General features: G+C 47.4%; 1 protein-coding gene across 1 annotated transcript in view; it reads right to left on the bottom strand.

Moving 5' to 3' along the window:
- Positions 1–19,013, bottom strand: part of ITPR1 (inositol 1,4,5-trisphosphate receptor type 1) — a 304,897-nt gene that overhangs the window by 123,086 nt on the left and 162,798 nt on the right. The window contains exons 31-37 of the mRNA XM_019667129.1: positions 17,172–17,423; positions 14,459–14,584; positions 12,255–12,383; positions 9,761–9,881; positions 7,139–7,323; positions 3,263–3,411; positions 2,345–2,456 (exon numbers count right to left, since the gene is read on the bottom strand). Coding sequence (XP_019522674.1) covers positions 2,345–2,456; positions 3,263–3,411; positions 7,139–7,323; positions 9,761–9,881; positions 12,255–12,383; positions 14,459–14,584; positions 17,172–17,423 — 1,074 coding nt within the window. The remainder of the gene's footprint in view (positions 1–2,344; positions 2,457–3,262; positions 3,412–7,138; positions 7,324–9,760; positions 9,882–12,254; positions 12,384–14,458; positions 14,585–17,171; positions 17,424–19,013) is intronic.

Here is a 19,013-nt window from a genome sequence, read left to right on the forward strand (position 1 = left end):
CTCAGCACCCAGTCCAAAGAGCTCATTTATTTTATCGACTCCAGCCTGAGGTGAGCCTGAGCGAGGTCAGCTCCATGGCCCTGGGTTCCGCCCACCCTGGGAAGAGTTGGCCTGCCCTGAAAGTCATGTTTCTTTAGTCAAACAGGGAGAGTGAAGAAACTGTCAAAGGCAGTTTCAAAAAGCCCAGGGAAACAAGCCCAAGTTAATGCCCACTACCAGAGGGGAGAAACAGCACGAGTTCAGGGCTCCCCCATCACTCTCTTTTAAAGTTAATGTGAAGGGAGGCAGCATCTTGCAGCAGTCACAGCACAGGGCCACAGGTATGTGCTGCTCTCAGCACTGGAGTGGCTGACCGACCAGGGCTTCTAGAACGTCCTTGGTAGCACGGCAGTTCCAAGATGTGCCTATCTATTTTCTCTTTCACGAAGGGGATGACAGCCCCAACCAGGCTGGAAAGAAACGTCACCTTGCCTCCAAGCCCCTCTCTGCTGTGAGTGTGACTAATTTCTCCGCCAGCTGAAGGACGGGAACTACAGCCTACAGACCTTGTCTCCATTCTGGCCACTTACTCTCTCATGGTGACCTCCATCTACCTCCCTCTTACAGCCTCGGGCCCCACCATCCTCCACGAGCTTTGTAACAGGCAGTGTCACCGCATCTCAGGTCCGGTACATCCGGAGTCGCTGAGGCTGCTGCCCCATTGGCACCAATGGGTGGGGAAACGCAGCGAGGAGGCACCCCTCTCACAGGGCCCCAGAGACCCTGACACACTCATCCACCGGGCAACAGACTTGCCCGGCTCCTAGCGCTCCTACCTGCCCTGGTAGAAAAAGAAAACGTAGGTGAGATGGAAGTGTGGACTCATAGCTCTCACTGGAGCAGAGACACCCAGTTCATGGTAAGCACCTGGGTGATAAAAAGGGAACAGGTGTTCTGAGGAAGAGCGAGTTGTGGTCTCCACATTGTAAAATCAAGTTTTATGCCCCAAAGGTGCAAGTATATTCATAGTTGGTTAAGGCCCTGTTAGTGGATTCTACCGTATTACGAAGAGTGAATTTTTGAACCTAGAATCCTACTTTTAAAACATTTCTTAGAGCTCACTTGGAGGAAAATGGACCTCGTGGACCAAATGGTTATTGTTCGTTCGTCTGACAAGCGTCCTCTCCGTTAGCCTTCCCGTTATTCAGGGGCTCGTATGAGCTGCTCGTCTCGCCATTGCTTCTCACCTGTACCGGGGTCCTTTGCTTTTATTACTTATATTTATTAACCCTTTCCTGGCAGCCTTCTCCACTAAATTCCTACTGAGTCATACTTATTTTCTAATTAGTCAACATTTATTCATCTTTTAATTTATACATTTTAAAAGTTTAGAGGGACATTTAAACGCCTTGTGGTCTGGAGACAGCCGAGGAATGTAGCTGCAAAAAAGAGTGTGTTCTTTTTTGTTTTACTTTTTCTTATTGAAAGACTCGCACTTGTTCAATTGCGCTCATGTTAACGGCAGGTCCTGCTTAGGTTAGAAAGCAAGACTCCTGCAGACTTTCGTACTTGGAATAATCTGGTTGCCACCATTATTTTGACAAGGAAGGCCAATGCTTCTTCACAGAGTTAAATAAATGAGTTACTGGGTGTTCTGATAAGTCAATAATGTCAGTGTATTTACCTACTCAGAAAACGCTGCTAAAAGTGGCTAGAAGATAATTAGTGAACATTCTCACCTTCACATGAAAACTGGCCTGATTTCAACTCACGCCCAGGCTTTTAGGGGAGAGCAGGAAAGAGGGGCAATGGGATTGTTTGTATCCCACTTGGACCAAAACCGGAAGTCTATGAGTAATGTTCGCTGTACATCCTTGCTCACTGTGCATGCTAAGGAGTGTCACATCCCAGGGACTGTCCATGTCACAATCTCAAGTAAAAATGGCGACATGTTTGCCTGCATTAATTCCAGTTAGAACTGGAGGGAGTTTCTATGCACATTGGGAGGATTGCGCAAGCAAGCCCACAGGTACGCTTGGCTGGAACCCCACGTCCAGAAACGCGTGTCTTGATACGCGAGACATTTGCATCCTTGTTGGGAATTTAAAGAGATGGAAAATCTCGTCATTACTTTTTTTCTTACAACTGGTTATGTGGCAAACAGTCTGTAAGAGACAACTAAATACATCTGACTTTTAAAGGAGATGGTCATAAGCTTTAGCTACCTTGAGAGGCAGGATAATTAGCTTAAAAAAAAAAGTTAACCCCTCAGTCAGTATGCCTGGGCTCAGGTGGGTTTCTCAGCGCCCCCTCCGCCTCAGGTGAGCAGCAGCACCGGCGTTACCATGAACATAAGACGCGGTACCTTTTCTCCATAGCCCCTGTCTTTGGTCATCATTTCTCGGAGCGTCTGCAGGACCTTGATGCAGAGTTTCTCCTCGTTCTCCTCCAGCAGCTGTTTAGTGTGCTTGATTAACCTGGATGGGCAGAGGGGGCACCCATTACATCCCTGGTCAGTTAAGGAACAGATACTTATCAAGGGCTTCCAGGCGAACCACGCCCGGGGCATTCAGGGCACTGAGTTAGCGACGGTGTCTCAACAGCGACATCTGCTGGTCGGTCACAGCACACACGCCCGCTGGGCAGGCGACGGCCCCACCAGGTGGAGAGGACCGGGGTGGGAGGCAGAGGAAGGGCAGCTGTTTATCCACTAAGGATTGCCCGGAACATGGCTAAAATGTGCCAGCAGTGCCAAAAAGGCCTCATGAGGACCACGGTGGGGACGAGCAGACACTGTCCCATGGTCCACGTCTCATCCTTCGAGAGGCCCAGAGAAGGCAGCTAAGGGCAGAGCCCGCTGTCAAGTCCAGCAAACCACCAGCCTTTAGGGTAAAAATCACACGGAGGTTTCCGCTCATGGAGCCGGGTGTTTCTCTTAGATCACGCCTCAAGGCATAAACGCGGAAACTACCAAGTTCTTAGGAAAAGGCTGTGAGGACCTGGAAGGTCCCCGACTTTTCAGAGCTGAGGGTCATGACCTTTCGGGGTTCTGTGTTGTGGCGCCCAGTGGGCGCTCTGTCAGTGCTTGTTGAACGAAAGACAGACGGATGAGCGAGCCGTTAAAAGGAGGCGTTCTCACCAGAACCACAGTGAACCTCCAAACCCACTTTGGGAAGGTTTGAACAGGACTCAAAGCCAAAAGTGTCCCCTTCTTCCGGAACCACTGCTTTGGCTGGTCCCCAGGACTCTGCGACGGCCCACCCCAGAGAGCGAGGCCACTTACTTGCAAATAAAGCCGCCGCTTTCACACTTCCTTCTGGCGTCTGTGTTCTCTGGGAAGAGCAGCTCGGGTCTGTGGAGCACATCCACAAGCACAGACAGCTCGGCCTGGACCAGGGGCCTTAGACGGTCCTCCAGCGCCGACACGATGTCCTGTAAGGAAGCACAGCCTGGGTGAGCAGCTCAGCCCCACGCGGACTCGGGGACAGTCAGAATAGTCATGTCTGACCTAAAACACGGCCACGCACTAGGCTGGGTTAGAGGAACGTGACGACCGTCTGGCATTTACCTCAGGATATTAGACGTTGCCCAGTGGTTACCTGAAGCATTAGCCCCGAGGCAGCAAACAGAGCAGAAACAGGTCGCCATTCCCACCAGCCCTTCCTTCAACATGGCCTTTACGCTACTCAAGGGATCATTCCAGAGACTTAAAAATATGATGCAAAAGATACATTCGACCACATGGAAAGATGTCTATGATATGAGTACAAAAAATGGTCAAACAATAGTATGGACTGTATAATTCGATTTTTATAAACAACATCGGTATCGAAAGGATATCCATCAATTATTTATTAAGACATCCCTAGTGGTTTTCTCTGGGTGGTGGGACTACAGAAGATTCTAATTTTCTGTTATATACTGGTACTTGTGAGTACTGTCAAATTACTTTCAACAAGCATGAGTTATTCAAATAAAAAATCATAAAAATGAGAACACAAATGAACATGCTGTATCAACATGCTAAATACATGTACCCTGATAGCATGATGGTCTTCAAATGCAAAACACACAGCTGCAGGAAAGGAGAACAGAGAGAAGTTGAAAGAGCAGCAAAACTAACACAACAAACACCGTATAAGGCAAATGGCAGAAAACAGATGAGAAACCTATCTCCAAAAGATGCTGCCGTTGGCATGGTACCTGAGAACCTAGCTCGGGGGGCATCCTGGCTCAGACAGAGGCAGAACACAGCACCCTGGGTAATGCAGGAGGACCCGGTTAACCAAGGCGATTTGCATCGAAAAAGCCACTTAAATTGCATTTACCCCAACTAGGGACCCAAATTTCATAGGTAATGGTCAGTGGAGAGCCGATTGATCTTTCATCAAACAATAAAACATGTGAATATAATTTTACTTTAGCTTACATGTAATCAAATTTATAATTACTCAGTATTTAGGATGCATGAAAAATTCATGAATGAATCAAGCGATCTTTGGTGGGGGGGGGGCAATTTTCCCCTGAGGTTGTAAGAGTACACTGCAGCGTTCCTTAATTCATATTGACTTTCACAGCACAAAGAAGGGTCATTTTTGCAAAATTCTCAGGGTTTCATCAGCTTTCCCCAGTTTCCGCTTTGAAAGCACCCAATTTTCTCTTCTTCAGTAGTGACTGGTCCTAACTTGCAGATCTTTATTTGTCTACAGCATTTGATGGGATTGGAGTAGTTCTTCAACATCATGTTCATGGAATCCTGCATCTTTTGCAAGGTTTGAACTTTACATTGCAATTGATTTGCATTTTACCGCCAAATGTGTAACATTCGGCAATCGGAGTGACCAACAGACAAGGATGGCGAAGCGATGGGCAGGGAAAGATGCTAGTGTTAAGTGACGGGGATGTGTGAATGGGGATTAATCACAAGTGGTCCGTCTGCAAGTGAACGTTCTTACATTACAACAATGGTTGCTGTCCTGGAAATCGCACAACTCCGGGGACTCAGGTAGTAACTTATTAGATAATGGGGGCCCTTTTAGCCACTGGCCAACTCTTGACAACAAGCAATATTGTACTTCTTTTATTTCACTCCCCAAGAATATGCAAAATAAATCTAAGAAGAGCACAAGAAACGGGTGTGTCTGGTTGCAGAGTTTAGTTGGAGCAGGCAAGAAAGTACTGGGTGTCCTACAGTTATGTGTCTACCATGTCCCTCCTCTTTCGAAAAGCACGGTGAGGCCAAGCAGCCTTCCTCAGGGGCCACGTCCCTTTGAGGCCCAGAGCTGCCCAGCAGGGCTGACAGTCTTCCTGGACCCGGGAGGGCTCCTTGGGCTCCAGCCACACTAACCTTCCTTTCGTCTCTGAATGCGCCCTCTTCTCTTCTGTGCTGTGGTCTACGTGTTTGTCTCCTTCCTATTTTTCTTCTTTAAGTCAGTCCTCCATTTCCCTGGTCTTGGCTCACATGTAACTTCCTCAGCGAAGCCTTCCCGGATCCGCACCCCAGCCCCAGGCAAGACCAGCTTCCTCGGCAGCCTCTCCTGGCACCACTCCCTGGTCTGCAGCATGAGCCTCTTGTCATCTGACCTTCATCTGTGTGATTAGCTAATGTCTGCCTCCCTTTCCAAATCGGAGACTCTACGAACACAGAGATGGTCTCTGGTTTGGCTCCCCCTGTATCCTCAGTGGGGCTGATGATGGATCAGGGAGCTCGTCCCCATTTCGGTAAGTTACGTAACCCCACAGACTCACTTACTTCACCTCATGATAGTTATTATAGTCACCACAGTAATGACAAGACAGTAACAAATTATAACAGCAGCGCTCACTGACCGAGTGGTCAGCACCTGCCAGGCACTGATCTGTGCACTTTACGTGTATTCTGTTTTCCAAAGACGGCCACCGCCACATGTCCTATCTCGCACCTTCCTCTAACAAGGTGTCACTGACATCCCTGCCATGAAATGGTGGTCTATGTCCCCGCTCTTGGAACCTGAGTGGACCTCTGTGACTGCCTCAACTAAGCAGGTATGACAGAAGTGACTTCTGAAGCTAGGTCACAGAAGCAATACAGTTTTTACTAGTCTGGAGACACGCCTCTTGGAATCAGCTATGTTGTGAGCCCAGAGCCCATGGGGAGGCCACATGGAGACGGTTCCATCAGCGGAGGCCCCGGCTGACAATCAGCATCGACTGCCAAACATGTGACTGAGCGCGGTTTCCAGGTGAGTCCCACCACAGCCACCACTGGAGTGCAGCCACACACAAGACCCCGAGCAGGGGACGTCTCGGAACCCAGTCAGCCTCCAGGACAGTGAAAGAGTGAAGTCACTGCTACCGTGACTGGCTGTGCAGGCGCAGACACCTGGAACGTGTTATCAATGCTCTTGAGTCCTCACATTGACCCCACGAGGTAGGTGTCACTATTATCCTGTTGTGTGCATTAGGACACCAGAGCTCTGAGAAGTGCAGTGAGTCTCCCAAGGTTACACCACGTCTACGCAGCAGACACGGGATCTGAGCACTGGCCTGAGGCCCGGGTCTTAACCACTGCGCCAGCTCATTCGAAGGGCCGGTGACTCTGTGAGAGAATCACCTGAGGTGCTTGTTAAAATGATGTTAAGACGGACGTTTAAGTGTTTGACATCCACCTAATACTCACTACTCTCCCCAGTAACAAAGGGAGAGCAGATTTCTTCGTAGGTGCCAAGAACAAAGAGTGTAATCTAGCTAGACTTTAATACCACTTGTATTTTCATTTGGCTCATTCCGATATAAAGCTCTTCTCTCGGGATTATTACACTTGTTTACCTGCTGATTCAAGAGGCGGAATACCCCAGGGTGATGGGAGAATGGAACGCTTATGCCCTTATGCTAAGCACCCTCTTGTAACTCTCGAGTCTGCCTTCCTAGTAAGAGCAGAGCCCCTGTTCTTTATAGAGCAATCTGCGAATCTGTGAGGCCCTGGGAAGGCGATGACTTCGTCAGGAGCTTTGCTCTTCCTAAGTGGCTCTGCCCTCCTGGTCCCACACACATGACTGCGTTTGACTATCCGCTGGCCACACTGGCCTCTGCCCCCAGGGCCACTCTTGGACTCTCTCTGCTGTGAGTGGGCAGCGCCCCAGGCCAGGTCAAGGGTCACTTCTCTCAGCACCATCATTACCTGCAATCTCTCAATGATGTTCCGGTAGTCTCTGGAAGCTGCCAGAACTGAGTCTCTGCGCGCCGCGTTGCGGGCGGACAGCCGCCAGTTCATGGCCGTTTTCTGCACGATGTTGTGAGACTTGAGGAAGAGGTTGTTGACCTGGCTGTCCAGGTCCACGGGGATGGCGATGGCCCGGCTCTTGGCTGTTCAGGAGGAGAAGACATGCGAGCCTCCACTCTCAGGCAGGTGCCTGGAGACAGACTAGCCCCTCCACCCACCAGGCAACTTTGCCACATGTCACAGGTCAGCCTGCGTGATGCTGAGTGTGAGTGCTGACGAGTGCACCTCAACCCTGTCACACTTCAGGTGCCGGTTTTCCTGTGTGAGTTCTGGGTGTGTGTGGGGGGTGGGGGTAACAGCTCTGAGGGATGTTAAAACGCTCTGAGGTTACATGGTTTAGGCAAGTTCAAGTTCAATGGGTTTTTCAACAAACGGCTTAAGGCCTCCACGGTGTTCATGTAGTTTAAGAGTTATCAAAACAGGGCGCTCATTTGGTCAATCAACTATTTTTCCAAAAATTCTCTTTCAGGTTTGGTGTTCTGTACAGCAATCTACAAAATGCCAACATAAGCCAAGCATAAGAATGTCTACAAGGTATAAGCTAGTCTTTCCAGGTAGGCTCTTCTTTTCCCCTCTAAAAATAAGTCTAATCGTTAGAAAAACGTCAGTCAAATCCTCAGTGGGGGACATTCGACAGGACACGTCAAGTCCTCAAGGCTGTCAAGGTCATGAACAAGGAAAGTCTGAGAAACTGTCACAGACCAGAGGAGACCAGGGAGGCATGGCAACTAAATGCAACGTGGTCGCCTAGATTGAATTGTGGGACAGAAAAAGGACATCAGGGGAAAAAGTGGTGAAAACCAAATCAGGCGTAGTTAACAGCAATGCGCCAAAGCCAGCTTCTCAGTTCTGACCGTTGTTACCCTGGTGATGTACATAAGATACTGACAGTGGGGGAACGGGGTGAGGGTATATGGGAATGCTCTGTTATCTGGGTAAGTTTCCTATAAACTAAAATGATTCCAAAATAAAAAGTTCATTTAAAAAGAGAAGACAGGTGAGACTAACAACCCTTTTTTCCATATGGGAAATCTACCAGCCTCCGAAAAACCAGACAACTACTTCCGGCCCTCAATGCTTAATAACACTACAAGCAGAGAATGTGCATCTAATTGTGAAAATAGCTCCAGCCCTCTGGAAGAGGACCCTGCGAAGCAACTGTTTCAATCCCAATAAAATCACAATTTAGGGCAAGGAAGCATCAGCCAGCCAACAAATTTCTAATAATTTAATATAGAAGGTGGGGAATTTGGGAAAAAACCCACAAAACCAATAGTATAAAAAGCAGGACGCACGGGATACACTCATCTCAGCTAGAAACTATGGGCCTGGGATGCTCTTGTCAAGCTAAACAATGAAAACAGTGGACTCTGGGTGTCATCTTACCAGGAGGGGGTATTCCCCAAGGGGCACAGGCTGAGTTCCTGAGTTAACGGGTTATTTTCATGCCCTTTCACGCTCCTTGTCTTTTTCTCCTCACTGCCGAGGCTACTAAAACATTTCCTCTCTCTCACAAGCATGGAGCTGGTCAACTTGGGGACTTGCCCAAATTTTAACCAACAACTTCTGATGTACGATCATGTGAGGGCAGAGCAGAGGGGTTTCTGGGGACGCCATCCCCGAGCCCTGTTCCTGAGACAGCACATCATGAACCTGTAATGTACACACTTCCAAAAGCCCCCTCTCTTCTTGTGAAACAGTGCCACATCAATGATAAAGAGACCCCAACACCTAGCACACGGGAGCACAGGAAATCAGGCAAATGAGCCCTAACGAGCACCGCCATCCAGGCTTGCTGGGTGGCCACTAGGCAGTCTGCGGACCCCACCTGTCTGTGTGGTGCCTTCTGCAGGGATCTGAAGAGCTACTATAGGCAGATAACGTCTCACATTTAGGCAGGATGACCATCCCTTCACATGACATTTATGGGGGGTGGGAGCGGGGGGGGGGCGGGAATGGGGCAAAGTAATGGAGTCTGATAAAGCCAGCTGAAGGGAGCAGTCATTTTCCCAACCTCCTTTCAGAGCTGCCTATGAAGGAGCTACGTGACAGGAGGGAGGAGGAAATGGAGACCCGATGATCACCGAGAGCCACTGTTTCTGAGAAAGGGTGTTCCTCGGGACAGACGTGTGCTTTGCAGGAAATCAAGTTCCCATATGGTCAGATGCATTTACCGGATTACACAAATGAGTTTCCCGAAGGAGGGACTTCCCAGGGCCTTGAACAAGCTTGTGTGTCCTGGGACTTGCCAGGAGTTGCCTAATGTTTAGCCCTGGAATCTTGTTTCTCAGAGCCCATCTGTCTTTGGGACTGGCTGGCTCTTCATGTTGGAAGAGGCTGGCTCGGTAGATGAAAGCAAGGGTTAAGGGGTCGAGACCTCGGTGCTGGGTCTGGCGCTGCAACTCCCGGTGTGCGGGAGCCTCAGATGGGCCACGCCAAGCGCTCACAAAACGGCGGCCTTGATTACCGGCGGGCCATGCTTCTTCATCACGCTCAGTCCTAACTGAGCCGACAGCTTACCTACGTCGGACAGCACCCGAATACAGCTCTCCACCGAGGCTTTCTGGCTCGGCGCCAGCCAGTTGCAGTGGTAAACCCGGAACACGCCTTGCAGCAGCTGCACGAAGACAGGCTGGCGAGTCTGAAAGAGAGGGGCCGAGGGAGGCTGCTGGTGGATTCCTGATGCACCGACAGGAAACAGACACTGCCCCGAACCGTGGGTTAGTGGGCCCACATGCAAGGGTGGGAAGGGGCCGCGGTGACGAGCTGGATTCCAGAAGTTGCCCGGCCAAGGGAGAAAATGTCAGCAGCACTTTAAGGCAACGCACAGACTTGATGCTATCTCAGTCTGACCACAAGAAGAGGCGGTGGGAGCAAAGCCCGAAAACTGGTCTTGTCCAGTTACCGACTGGCTGTGTGACCTGAAGCAAATCGCTTCGCCTATCTGAGCCTTAGCTCTGTTCAGTATATAAGGAAGCTGAGGCAGGTGAACCCCAAAGTTCTTTCCAGACATTCTATCCTATGAGTAGAACCTATATTTTTAATCGGCAAAAACAAACTGATAAGTGGATCTCACCGAGAATGGGCCTTACTTTTTTATTTCTGGCAGTGTCTTCAATGATACAAAGAGGAAATTCTAATGGCTGCTTTTTATAAGTAATTTACTTAACTGTTAACACATGGCAGTCTTTAGTCCTCTCTACGATGGTATAAATTTGTACTCATTTTAAAATGAGAACTCAAACATCTACCTCATCAATTTGACAGTGACTTTCTGAGTGTATTTCAAAGTTATAATTCTGGTCTCCATCCAGAACAACCTGGGTTAGGGTGGCGTTGGACCCGCAAAGAAAGGTCACTGTGGATGGTGAGCGGCTCCACTGGTCTTTAGTTCTAGGGGAGAAGACTCACATAGCCCCTCAAAAAAAAAAAAACCAAACAGTGGGAGTTCATACAGAAAAAAAAAAGTACTGAAAAACTCTAGAGAGGATGCCAAGATGAACAAAAAACAACTGAGAGTGAAATCTATTACAAGAAAAACAAAACAAAACAGGCTAATCAAAATTCACAGCCTCCTCTATGTACACTATTAAGTGCTACACACTCCACGTGGGCCCAGATGACAATCCTATGACGTGGCAGCTACCTTCACAATAAAGGTTCTAGGAATCCATAAGCTCCCCCTAAAAAAACAAACAAACTATAACCCCGACTTGGACTTCATATTCTATACATGTGTAGAGAAACGTGCTAGCGTTTTAGAACACTTCTACTGAAGCTTTCATCTCTGACAATTCCTGCTTACTACTTGGGTCACAACTGGTTTCAGAGGCAGGCAGTGCAAGCAGAGAGGAGTGGCCAACAAGAAAAACCAGAGCCCTAGTTCCTGCTTGACAGTTTCCCAATGATTTTGATGGGTTTACTTTGACATTTTGGTTTTGCAATGCTGTTTTACAGTCTTACGGGAGATGTGGGCAGTCGCCATGGCGATTGTCACTTTCAATTACTAGAGAGGCGAGTCCAACCTTATTCACCAAAGCAGCTTTCGTGGCTGGCTCTCGGGACAGGGATACTTGGTAGGGACCATGTCCTGGTCTCCAGTAACGTACATGCTTGGGATCTGACAAGTTCCCGTCCCCCAATTACTCAGAGTATGTACACCCATTCAAAAGGCCGCATTCTCACTGTATGATACTTTAGCCAAATTGCTAGCTTTTATTGTTGTTGCTAAACTAAATAGAAGGTTTACCCACAGTCTCTAGGAAAGCACATCTCCCTAAGCATTTCATAATTCAAGTTTTAGTCACAGAGAATTGGGTTGAAGTCATGGTTAAACTACTTAATAGTTGTGCCCATGGCTGACATGGTAATTAAACCCTCTGTGCCTCAGTTTACTCAGCTGTACAATGGGGGTAATACCATCTACTTCATAGGCTGTACTAAGCTTATATGAATTCCCTTGCATGGTTAATGGACTAAAGCCGTATCTAATTAATATGTCATCAATGGTTAGAGTAGTCATGAACCATCAGCCCCAGGACAGCCTCCATCTCTCTCCATGACCAGGATACTTAATATTCCTCTTCTGGCCACTGGAGAGTGAGCCCATGGAGCCCTGCAGTGGAGTGACCATGAAGTGACTTCTCACTCCAGCTGGGAGACACTTCTGATGAGCCTGAGTCTCATGCTCGGAGCTAAATCGGAGATTTCCAGGGTTGTTTTTTTTTTTTAAGTGTTAATAATGTTAGCACCTGAGACCTACTTCTCTAAGATTGGAGGGAGGGATGGACAAGACTACGGTCTAGGGGTGAGGGGAAGAAGACATCCTAAGGAGAAAATCAACCACCAATGAAAGCACCTGGTAGGGGAGCCTCACAGGTTCGCCTGCTGCCTGGGCTCCTGTACCCTCCACAGGGAAGCAGCCCGCGATCCCGCTTGGCACGGCGGCTCGCGAGCTCAGGCAGCTCGGCCTACAAAGGCCCATCCTGGACCCCCTTCACCTGCGCATTCTCACCTGCAAAGTCGTGCTCTGGTCTGAGAAGGGGGAACTGAAAAACGTGGTCACGATGCTCATGACAATCTCAGTCACGTACTTCTCCAAAATCGAGTCTGCGTGCTTCCGGTCACTCGTGTTGTTACAGGCCTGCAGGGCAATCGGAAGTTTTAAACATGACACCAAAGCCTGCACCTCAGCTGTGACATTAAGCCGTCTGTGACCATTCCTGCTGCTCAACTTTAGCCAAGGGGAGGGGGAGGCCTGCAGGTCATTTGGTCTCCGCTGAAGAAACAGCCATAATAACCAAACAGACCATGCAAGAACCAGGTTAACTCAGATATTCCAGAGAGAATCACATGACATTAAAACTGGCGTGGGACTCACAGGGCCACGGCTTCCCGATTCCTACCCATGTGCGGCACATCCGAACCCCCAAAAGGCGGGCGGAGACATAACAACTACAGTTGCCTGAATTTTCCCCAAAGTAAACCACGCTGCCGTTTCAGCCCGTCATCTGGTGCAGGCCGTGCGTCCCTAGTCCACGTCCTCCAGAGAACCAAGTGTATCGGTGAGCCCACTGCACAGAATTCCTCCAAACCCACCACACGCCCCCGTCATTAACACCTTTCCCGACAGGCAGTGCTGCTGCCAAGGAGGGCCGGAGTCACAATGGCTGACTGCACAGGTCTGGGGTGAGGACACGCTTCGAATTTCACTTGGACCCAACTGAATTTTGCTGCTCAGAATAAGATTGGACATTTAAAAGAACAGGTTTAGAAATACAGTTTTAAAAATCGAATTGTACTACCAAATTCATTAGTCCTGTAATTTCAGATACAAAATTGCTTACAATCAAAAAAATATGAAGCAAAGGGGGAAAAAAAATCAAGTTTTATTCACTGACTACCATGATCTGAGCCCAAGGCCCAGTAGCTGGTGGACACATTCAGAGAACAACATTAGTAACTGACTTGACAGCATTCTGAACAATTCAATGCAGAGCTCGCCAAGTTAAGGCCTGGTGGCTGCTTTTATAAATAAAGTTTTATTGGAACACAGCCATGACCATTTGTTTACATACTGTCACGGCTGCTTTCATGCTTCCAGGGCAGAGTTGAGTAGTTGTGACAGAGACCAGATGGCCCACAAAGCCAAACACATTTACTATCTGGCCCTTTATGAAAACCTTTTCCTAACCCTGATTTAAAGAAACAAATCAGGCCTTCCATTCCAATCTAAAACCCCAGAATTAGGTGATTAAAAGATGAGGAGGTTTGAAATTTCAAAAATAAACCGGGGGTGCCAAAAAAACGTACATGTTTTAAGAGATGTTATCTCTGTATTACTTCTCAAAGTTGAATTGAATCACGGTAGCAATGTGTAGTATGACGTTCGCTCAAAAGATGGAGTTAATCAAATGAATGCTAGCGTCATTCACTGCGTTACAATTTTAAGTTTTTTCCTTTATTAAAATGTGTATATGTTTGTTTTGGCACCTTCTGTGTATATGTGTCTGTGGCATCAACATCTGAATATCATTAAATACAGTCCTCAGTTGGCAGCAATATCCACTCTTGCAGGTTCCTCGCCTCACACTGGTAACTGCGGAGTTAGGCAGAAAATGCTGCGTTCTAGGATTCTACAATGCTCCTTTTTTCTTTTTAATACCACACTTCTGGAACTGGGATTCATCTCACAATTATTCTCCGAAGAACCTTGTTGCTCCCGCTCCCCCAACTCCATATTACGTCCACGGGATGCAGTAGTCTTGTGGCTTCAGAAGGAATATTAAGCTCAGTGCAAAGCCAAACTGACAGCATGTGACGCCCGCCCCACCTGCGGGTCAGGGAAGCAGCCGACGGAAAGTGAAGGCTTTGCAGAGTCCTCGACACCTCCCTGCAGGAGACAGATGCTCTCCTTTGAGGACATATTGTCAAGGAAAAGAAAACTTTATGAATTCGGTTTTAGTATGTCCCAGGTGATCATTCACACACCAATGCATAAAGGACGAAATGAAAGCCAGAATTAACCTGTCTTGCTGGAAGCTTGATGAATAAACTCTATTCTCAGCTAAGAGAAGAAAGAAATGAGACGTGTGAAAGGATAAGAGCCCCGTCGGCCCCGTTGGGCCGTGAATCAGCAAGCTGGAAACAGGAGGCTGCCTTCCTCATGCCTACACAGGGACGCCCGGACACGCACACAGCGTAATGCTGCCTCCTTACCCTGCAGATGTCCACGAGGAAACTCTCAAACAGTTTCCACATGTGATTGCTGGTGTAAATCTCCTTCATCTCCACCTCTGTATCCACATAGCAGTGATTCAGGAAGTTAATGTACGCGATCTTGACCTGGAAGACAGGAGCAGGCTTCTGTGAACAGCCTGCCAGCTGTCCGTGCAACTGGTCAGCTGCCTCGTGTCAGTAGTGAGCTGGATGCACCCAGCGGTCATTCAGTTGCCCCTGCCGGCTCTCATTTCCGTGATCTTCTGATATTGAAAATTCACATTTATAAAATTCAAAACCATAAAGCTTTTGGAAGAAGACAATTTCATGACCTCAAGGCAAAGAACAGCATGAAAAACTTGGACCGCAGAAGAGGCGACGGGCAAGCGTGACTACATTAAACTTAAGGATGTCTGTTCAGGGAAAAGCACCATTAAGAGAGTCAAATGGCATGGGCTGGGAGGAGCTATCTGCAACGCACACCCCAGTGAAGGGTTCCTACAACGTGTGCACGTAAGATGAAAACTCCAAGAGAAAAAAAAACAGGCAAAAAGTTTGATCCGATATTTTCTGAAAGGAATAGCAAATGACGAAAACAAAACCCAAAGGAGTTCAGCCTCATTTAGTAATTGAGGAAGTAGAATTAAAGCCACTGTGCGATATCACTCCCACCAGACTGAGAAACAAAACAAAGGGTCTGACAGTACTAAGAGTTGGCGGGGCTGTGGAGTAGTGAGAGCTTCGGGGAAGGCCGATGGCAGCTGGAGCAGCCTCTGGAAAGCCACTCGGCTTTATCGTGTCAAATGGAAGACACGCAGCCCTGTGAGCCAGCACTGCCCCTCCTGAGAGTACACCTGGAGAGGTCCACGTGGCCAGGACACATGCGCCGCCCCTCAGAGCATCATTGCTGTGGTCCTAAAAGGCAAAAACTGGAAACAGCTGACGAGAGCATCAAGAGACGAATGGAAGCTCCTATCATGGACCAAAAACACAGAGGCACACTCTGAAGCGAAGGAAATGAACACAGCCGTATACTCAAGATGGAGGAAACTCAGCAATGCAAAGCTACACTTTCAAAGGCACAAAATAATATGTAAGAGAAATTTGAAAATTGCAGAACTAAATTATGTTGTTTGGAGACGTATAAGGAAAAGCACCTATGGGGTTACATAAACGTGGTTCCCGGCTGCCTTCAGGAGGGAGCGCTCTGGGGTGGGCTGGGGACGGGAAAAGGTCATAGGGGAGGTTTTGTCCTATTACCTGACCTGGGTGGGGGGTACACGGCTGTTCTCTTCGTAATTATTCTTATACTATACAACTGAGATTTATGTATCTTCCTGCACTTACGTTGTATTTCAAACAAAAATGAATAATAAAAGAAAAGCTAGTATTATACCTCCCTCATCCGTAATAAGAAAAATGCAAATTAAAACTATGTTGAAATAGCATTTTCATCTATCAGGTATATGACAATTCAAAAGTCTGATAGGGTCCTGGCACAAGGCTATGAGAAAAATACAATCTCATTATTTTCTTATTCTGATTATTATTATCTTATCATTATAAATTGGTTCAACATTCATGGAGGGCAATAACAGTACATCCATACAATGGAATTTTACGTAACTATAAAAAAGAATGTGGACTCTCTTTATGGACTGGTAAGAAAAGAAGACTAGTAGACCTAGAATATCACCTTTTGTGTTAAAAAAACAGGGGCAGGGGAATAAAGTATGTATATGTTTGTATTTGTTTATAAGCAAAACTCTGGAAGGATATACACAAATGTAATAAATGGCTGTCTGTGGGGTAAGGGGAACTGATTCGGAGATTTTTCATAGTTTAATCCTTCATGGTGCTTGCTATTTCAACTCTTCAAAGTGTATTAACTGTTCAAAACATTAACCTAAAAACATAATTTATACTACATATGCTAGATATAAATATGTATATATTAAGTTTAAAATATAAACGAATAGTATATACTTTAAAGCATCCAGGATAAAATGTGCAGTGTAGGGCCCGTTTTGTTGTTACTAGCCAACATATAAGAACAGGGAAAAGGAAGCCTGGAGGGAATCACTTCCAACACCTAACAGGTATTTATTACGGGTGGTGGGATCGCAGATAATTTTAATTTTCTTATTGGTCCCTGCATATTTTATGTCGTTGGTTATTTTTTATTTTTTTTATTTATTTTTTTAGCTGAGCCATCCTGCCGCCTGTTGGCAGCTCAGGGGCAGCTTAGTTCAGGCCAGGCATCGAACCGCTGTTGCTCAGAGCTCACACTCTTGCGCGAGCTCTTAACCAACTGAGCCACTCGGCCGGGTCCTGTCATTGGTTACTTTTGCGACACGAGTTTTCATTTTAAAGAATAAACTTACAGCATAGGTCTTAACGTGTCTCAACTCACTTTTCATCTCATTTCTGAGACATTCATTTTGATCAAATCGTCTCTGCTCAACAGGCCGAATGAATTCATCCCCCAGAGCTGAGGACCCACAGCAGTTCCTGCTCCTCCCGCGACACAGAAGGAAAGACAAAGGTCCCTCACATTCCTTTTGCCTAAAACCGACACTCGAGAGAATGCGGCTTCAGCCGACTGAAATCTCACCACAAAATGAGCGGCAGGTCTGGACACTGGGAGGTCCCCCCCCCGCCAGCCCCTAGGGCCACGTGGGGGACATGGGAAGGGCGCGCCAGGCCCACTCACCTCGGGGATGCAGTCCTCGTGGGTCACCACGCGGACGATGTCGTCCAGCGGGAGCAGCGAGTTGCACTTGATCTCGGTGTACACGTTCTTGCCCTCCGTGCACACAGCCAGGAGCTCGACCAGGTGGATGTGATACATGAGGGGGCTGTTCTCATCCATCCGGTCCCGTTCCGACCTCATCATCTGGATCAGGGTCTGGAAGGAGGCTCTGTCATTGTAGAACACGAGGACGTCCTCGCCCGAGTTCACCAGCTACGGAAAGAACAGCGCGTGTTGGTACCACAAGCTTGTCGGGGCGGGGACAGCGTGAGAGAAAAAGCTCTTTGCAGAGAAAGAGTGGTTCTGTTAGCATCCCAAACCAGTCGCGTCTGTATTACCGAACTCATCGGATTTCATTTGTTTGTATGACTAAACAACTGACAATCTTCAGCAGTGTCATTTTAATCCACAGATACAGAAATAGCACAGTGGCCCTAAAAAAACTATTAGGCGAATGCATACCAGCATTCATGTATGCGGTGGAAATAGAGACTGCAAGCTTGCACTTTCCAAACTGTGAGGCTGTGATTTTTTCTTTGTGAAATGTTTCTCTAAGCTTCGAAAGTATCCCTCTTACGACTCTTTCATACACGGCCTCATCTCTTCCCAGTCTTGAATTATCCACTTCTAATTAAGACACGTCTTCCTTTCAACACCCATGAAAAAGTCAGGCGCTCCGATTCATAACTTGTCCCCCAGGACTGGAGCGTCTCATAAATCTTAAGAATAAACCAATTTCAGCACTGCATGAAATACAAAAGTTCCAAAGAGCCGGTACAGAAGTCAAAATAAATACAGTCAGTATTATTTACATAGTAACAACTCACTTTTATCTCTAATTATATGCCAGACGCTGTGACAAGCTCCTTAGATGGATTTACCTAACCTTGTTGTGCCTCAGTTTTGTCTGTAAAGCTGAGGATAAGTATGCTATCTAACTCATGGTGCTGTCATGTAGATTAAATAAATGATTAAATATAAATTGCCGATGGCAGCGACGGAGTCTGCTGGCTTCCACTAAATGTCACCTATTGCTGTCATCTCATTTAACTCGCTCAAGTGAATTCGGCTATACCTTCATTTTACAGAAAAGCACGTTGAGGATTTGAGAAGCCAAGTGACATGTCCCAAGTCATCAGCCGGGGAAGTGGTACGGCCCACACTCATATCCCAGGTTGAGCTGACTCTTCATTACACTACACTGCCTTCCCTTGGAATCACACGTGTAGATGGGTTATAAAGCCAAGTGTTAGTGGGCTGACTCAAGTTTTCATTTTTTCAAAAGGTGAGAGGTTAAGCCGAGTATACGGGGAAGGCCAAGGTCACGGGTGGCGCAGGGTGTTGACTCTCACACGGAACCAAGTGGGAGTGGCTCCGATGAGTCCACGGACCAGCTTCTCTCATGAATCATCAAGCTACACTTTTTCTAGCTAACTACTTCGGTGATTAATGAAAGAAAAAGTCATATAGCTCACAAGAAGGGAGGCTGCTTTGGCTCACTGGGTTCCATCCACATTTAATCCCTACCAACTGTATTTTATTTTGGTTCATTATTCTTGGTTTGTTCCCCCCCCCCCCCCCGCTCGACCCCCAGAAGAATCTGAGCCAGATGACTAGATTGCTGTAAATCAGATCAGACCTTTGCCTATATCTGCAGTTGACGCTCACAAACAGAAGCGCGCTCCTCTCTCTCTCCCCCCCCACACACACTTTTTGTCCCTTCATATGGCCCTAAAGGAGCCTGCCAATTCACACAGATAAGATTACATAACATTAAACTCTTTAGGGAACACCAGCTGAAGG

This window comes from Hipposideros armiger, unplaced genomic scaffold (genome assembly GCF_001890085.2).
Source record: "Hipposideros armiger isolate ML-2016 unplaced genomic scaffold, ASM189008v1 scaffold_483, whole genome shotgun sequence".
In the NCBI taxonomy this organism is placed as follows: domain Eukaryota; kingdom Metazoa; phylum Chordata; class Mammalia; order Chiroptera; family Hipposideridae; genus Hipposideros; species Hipposideros armiger.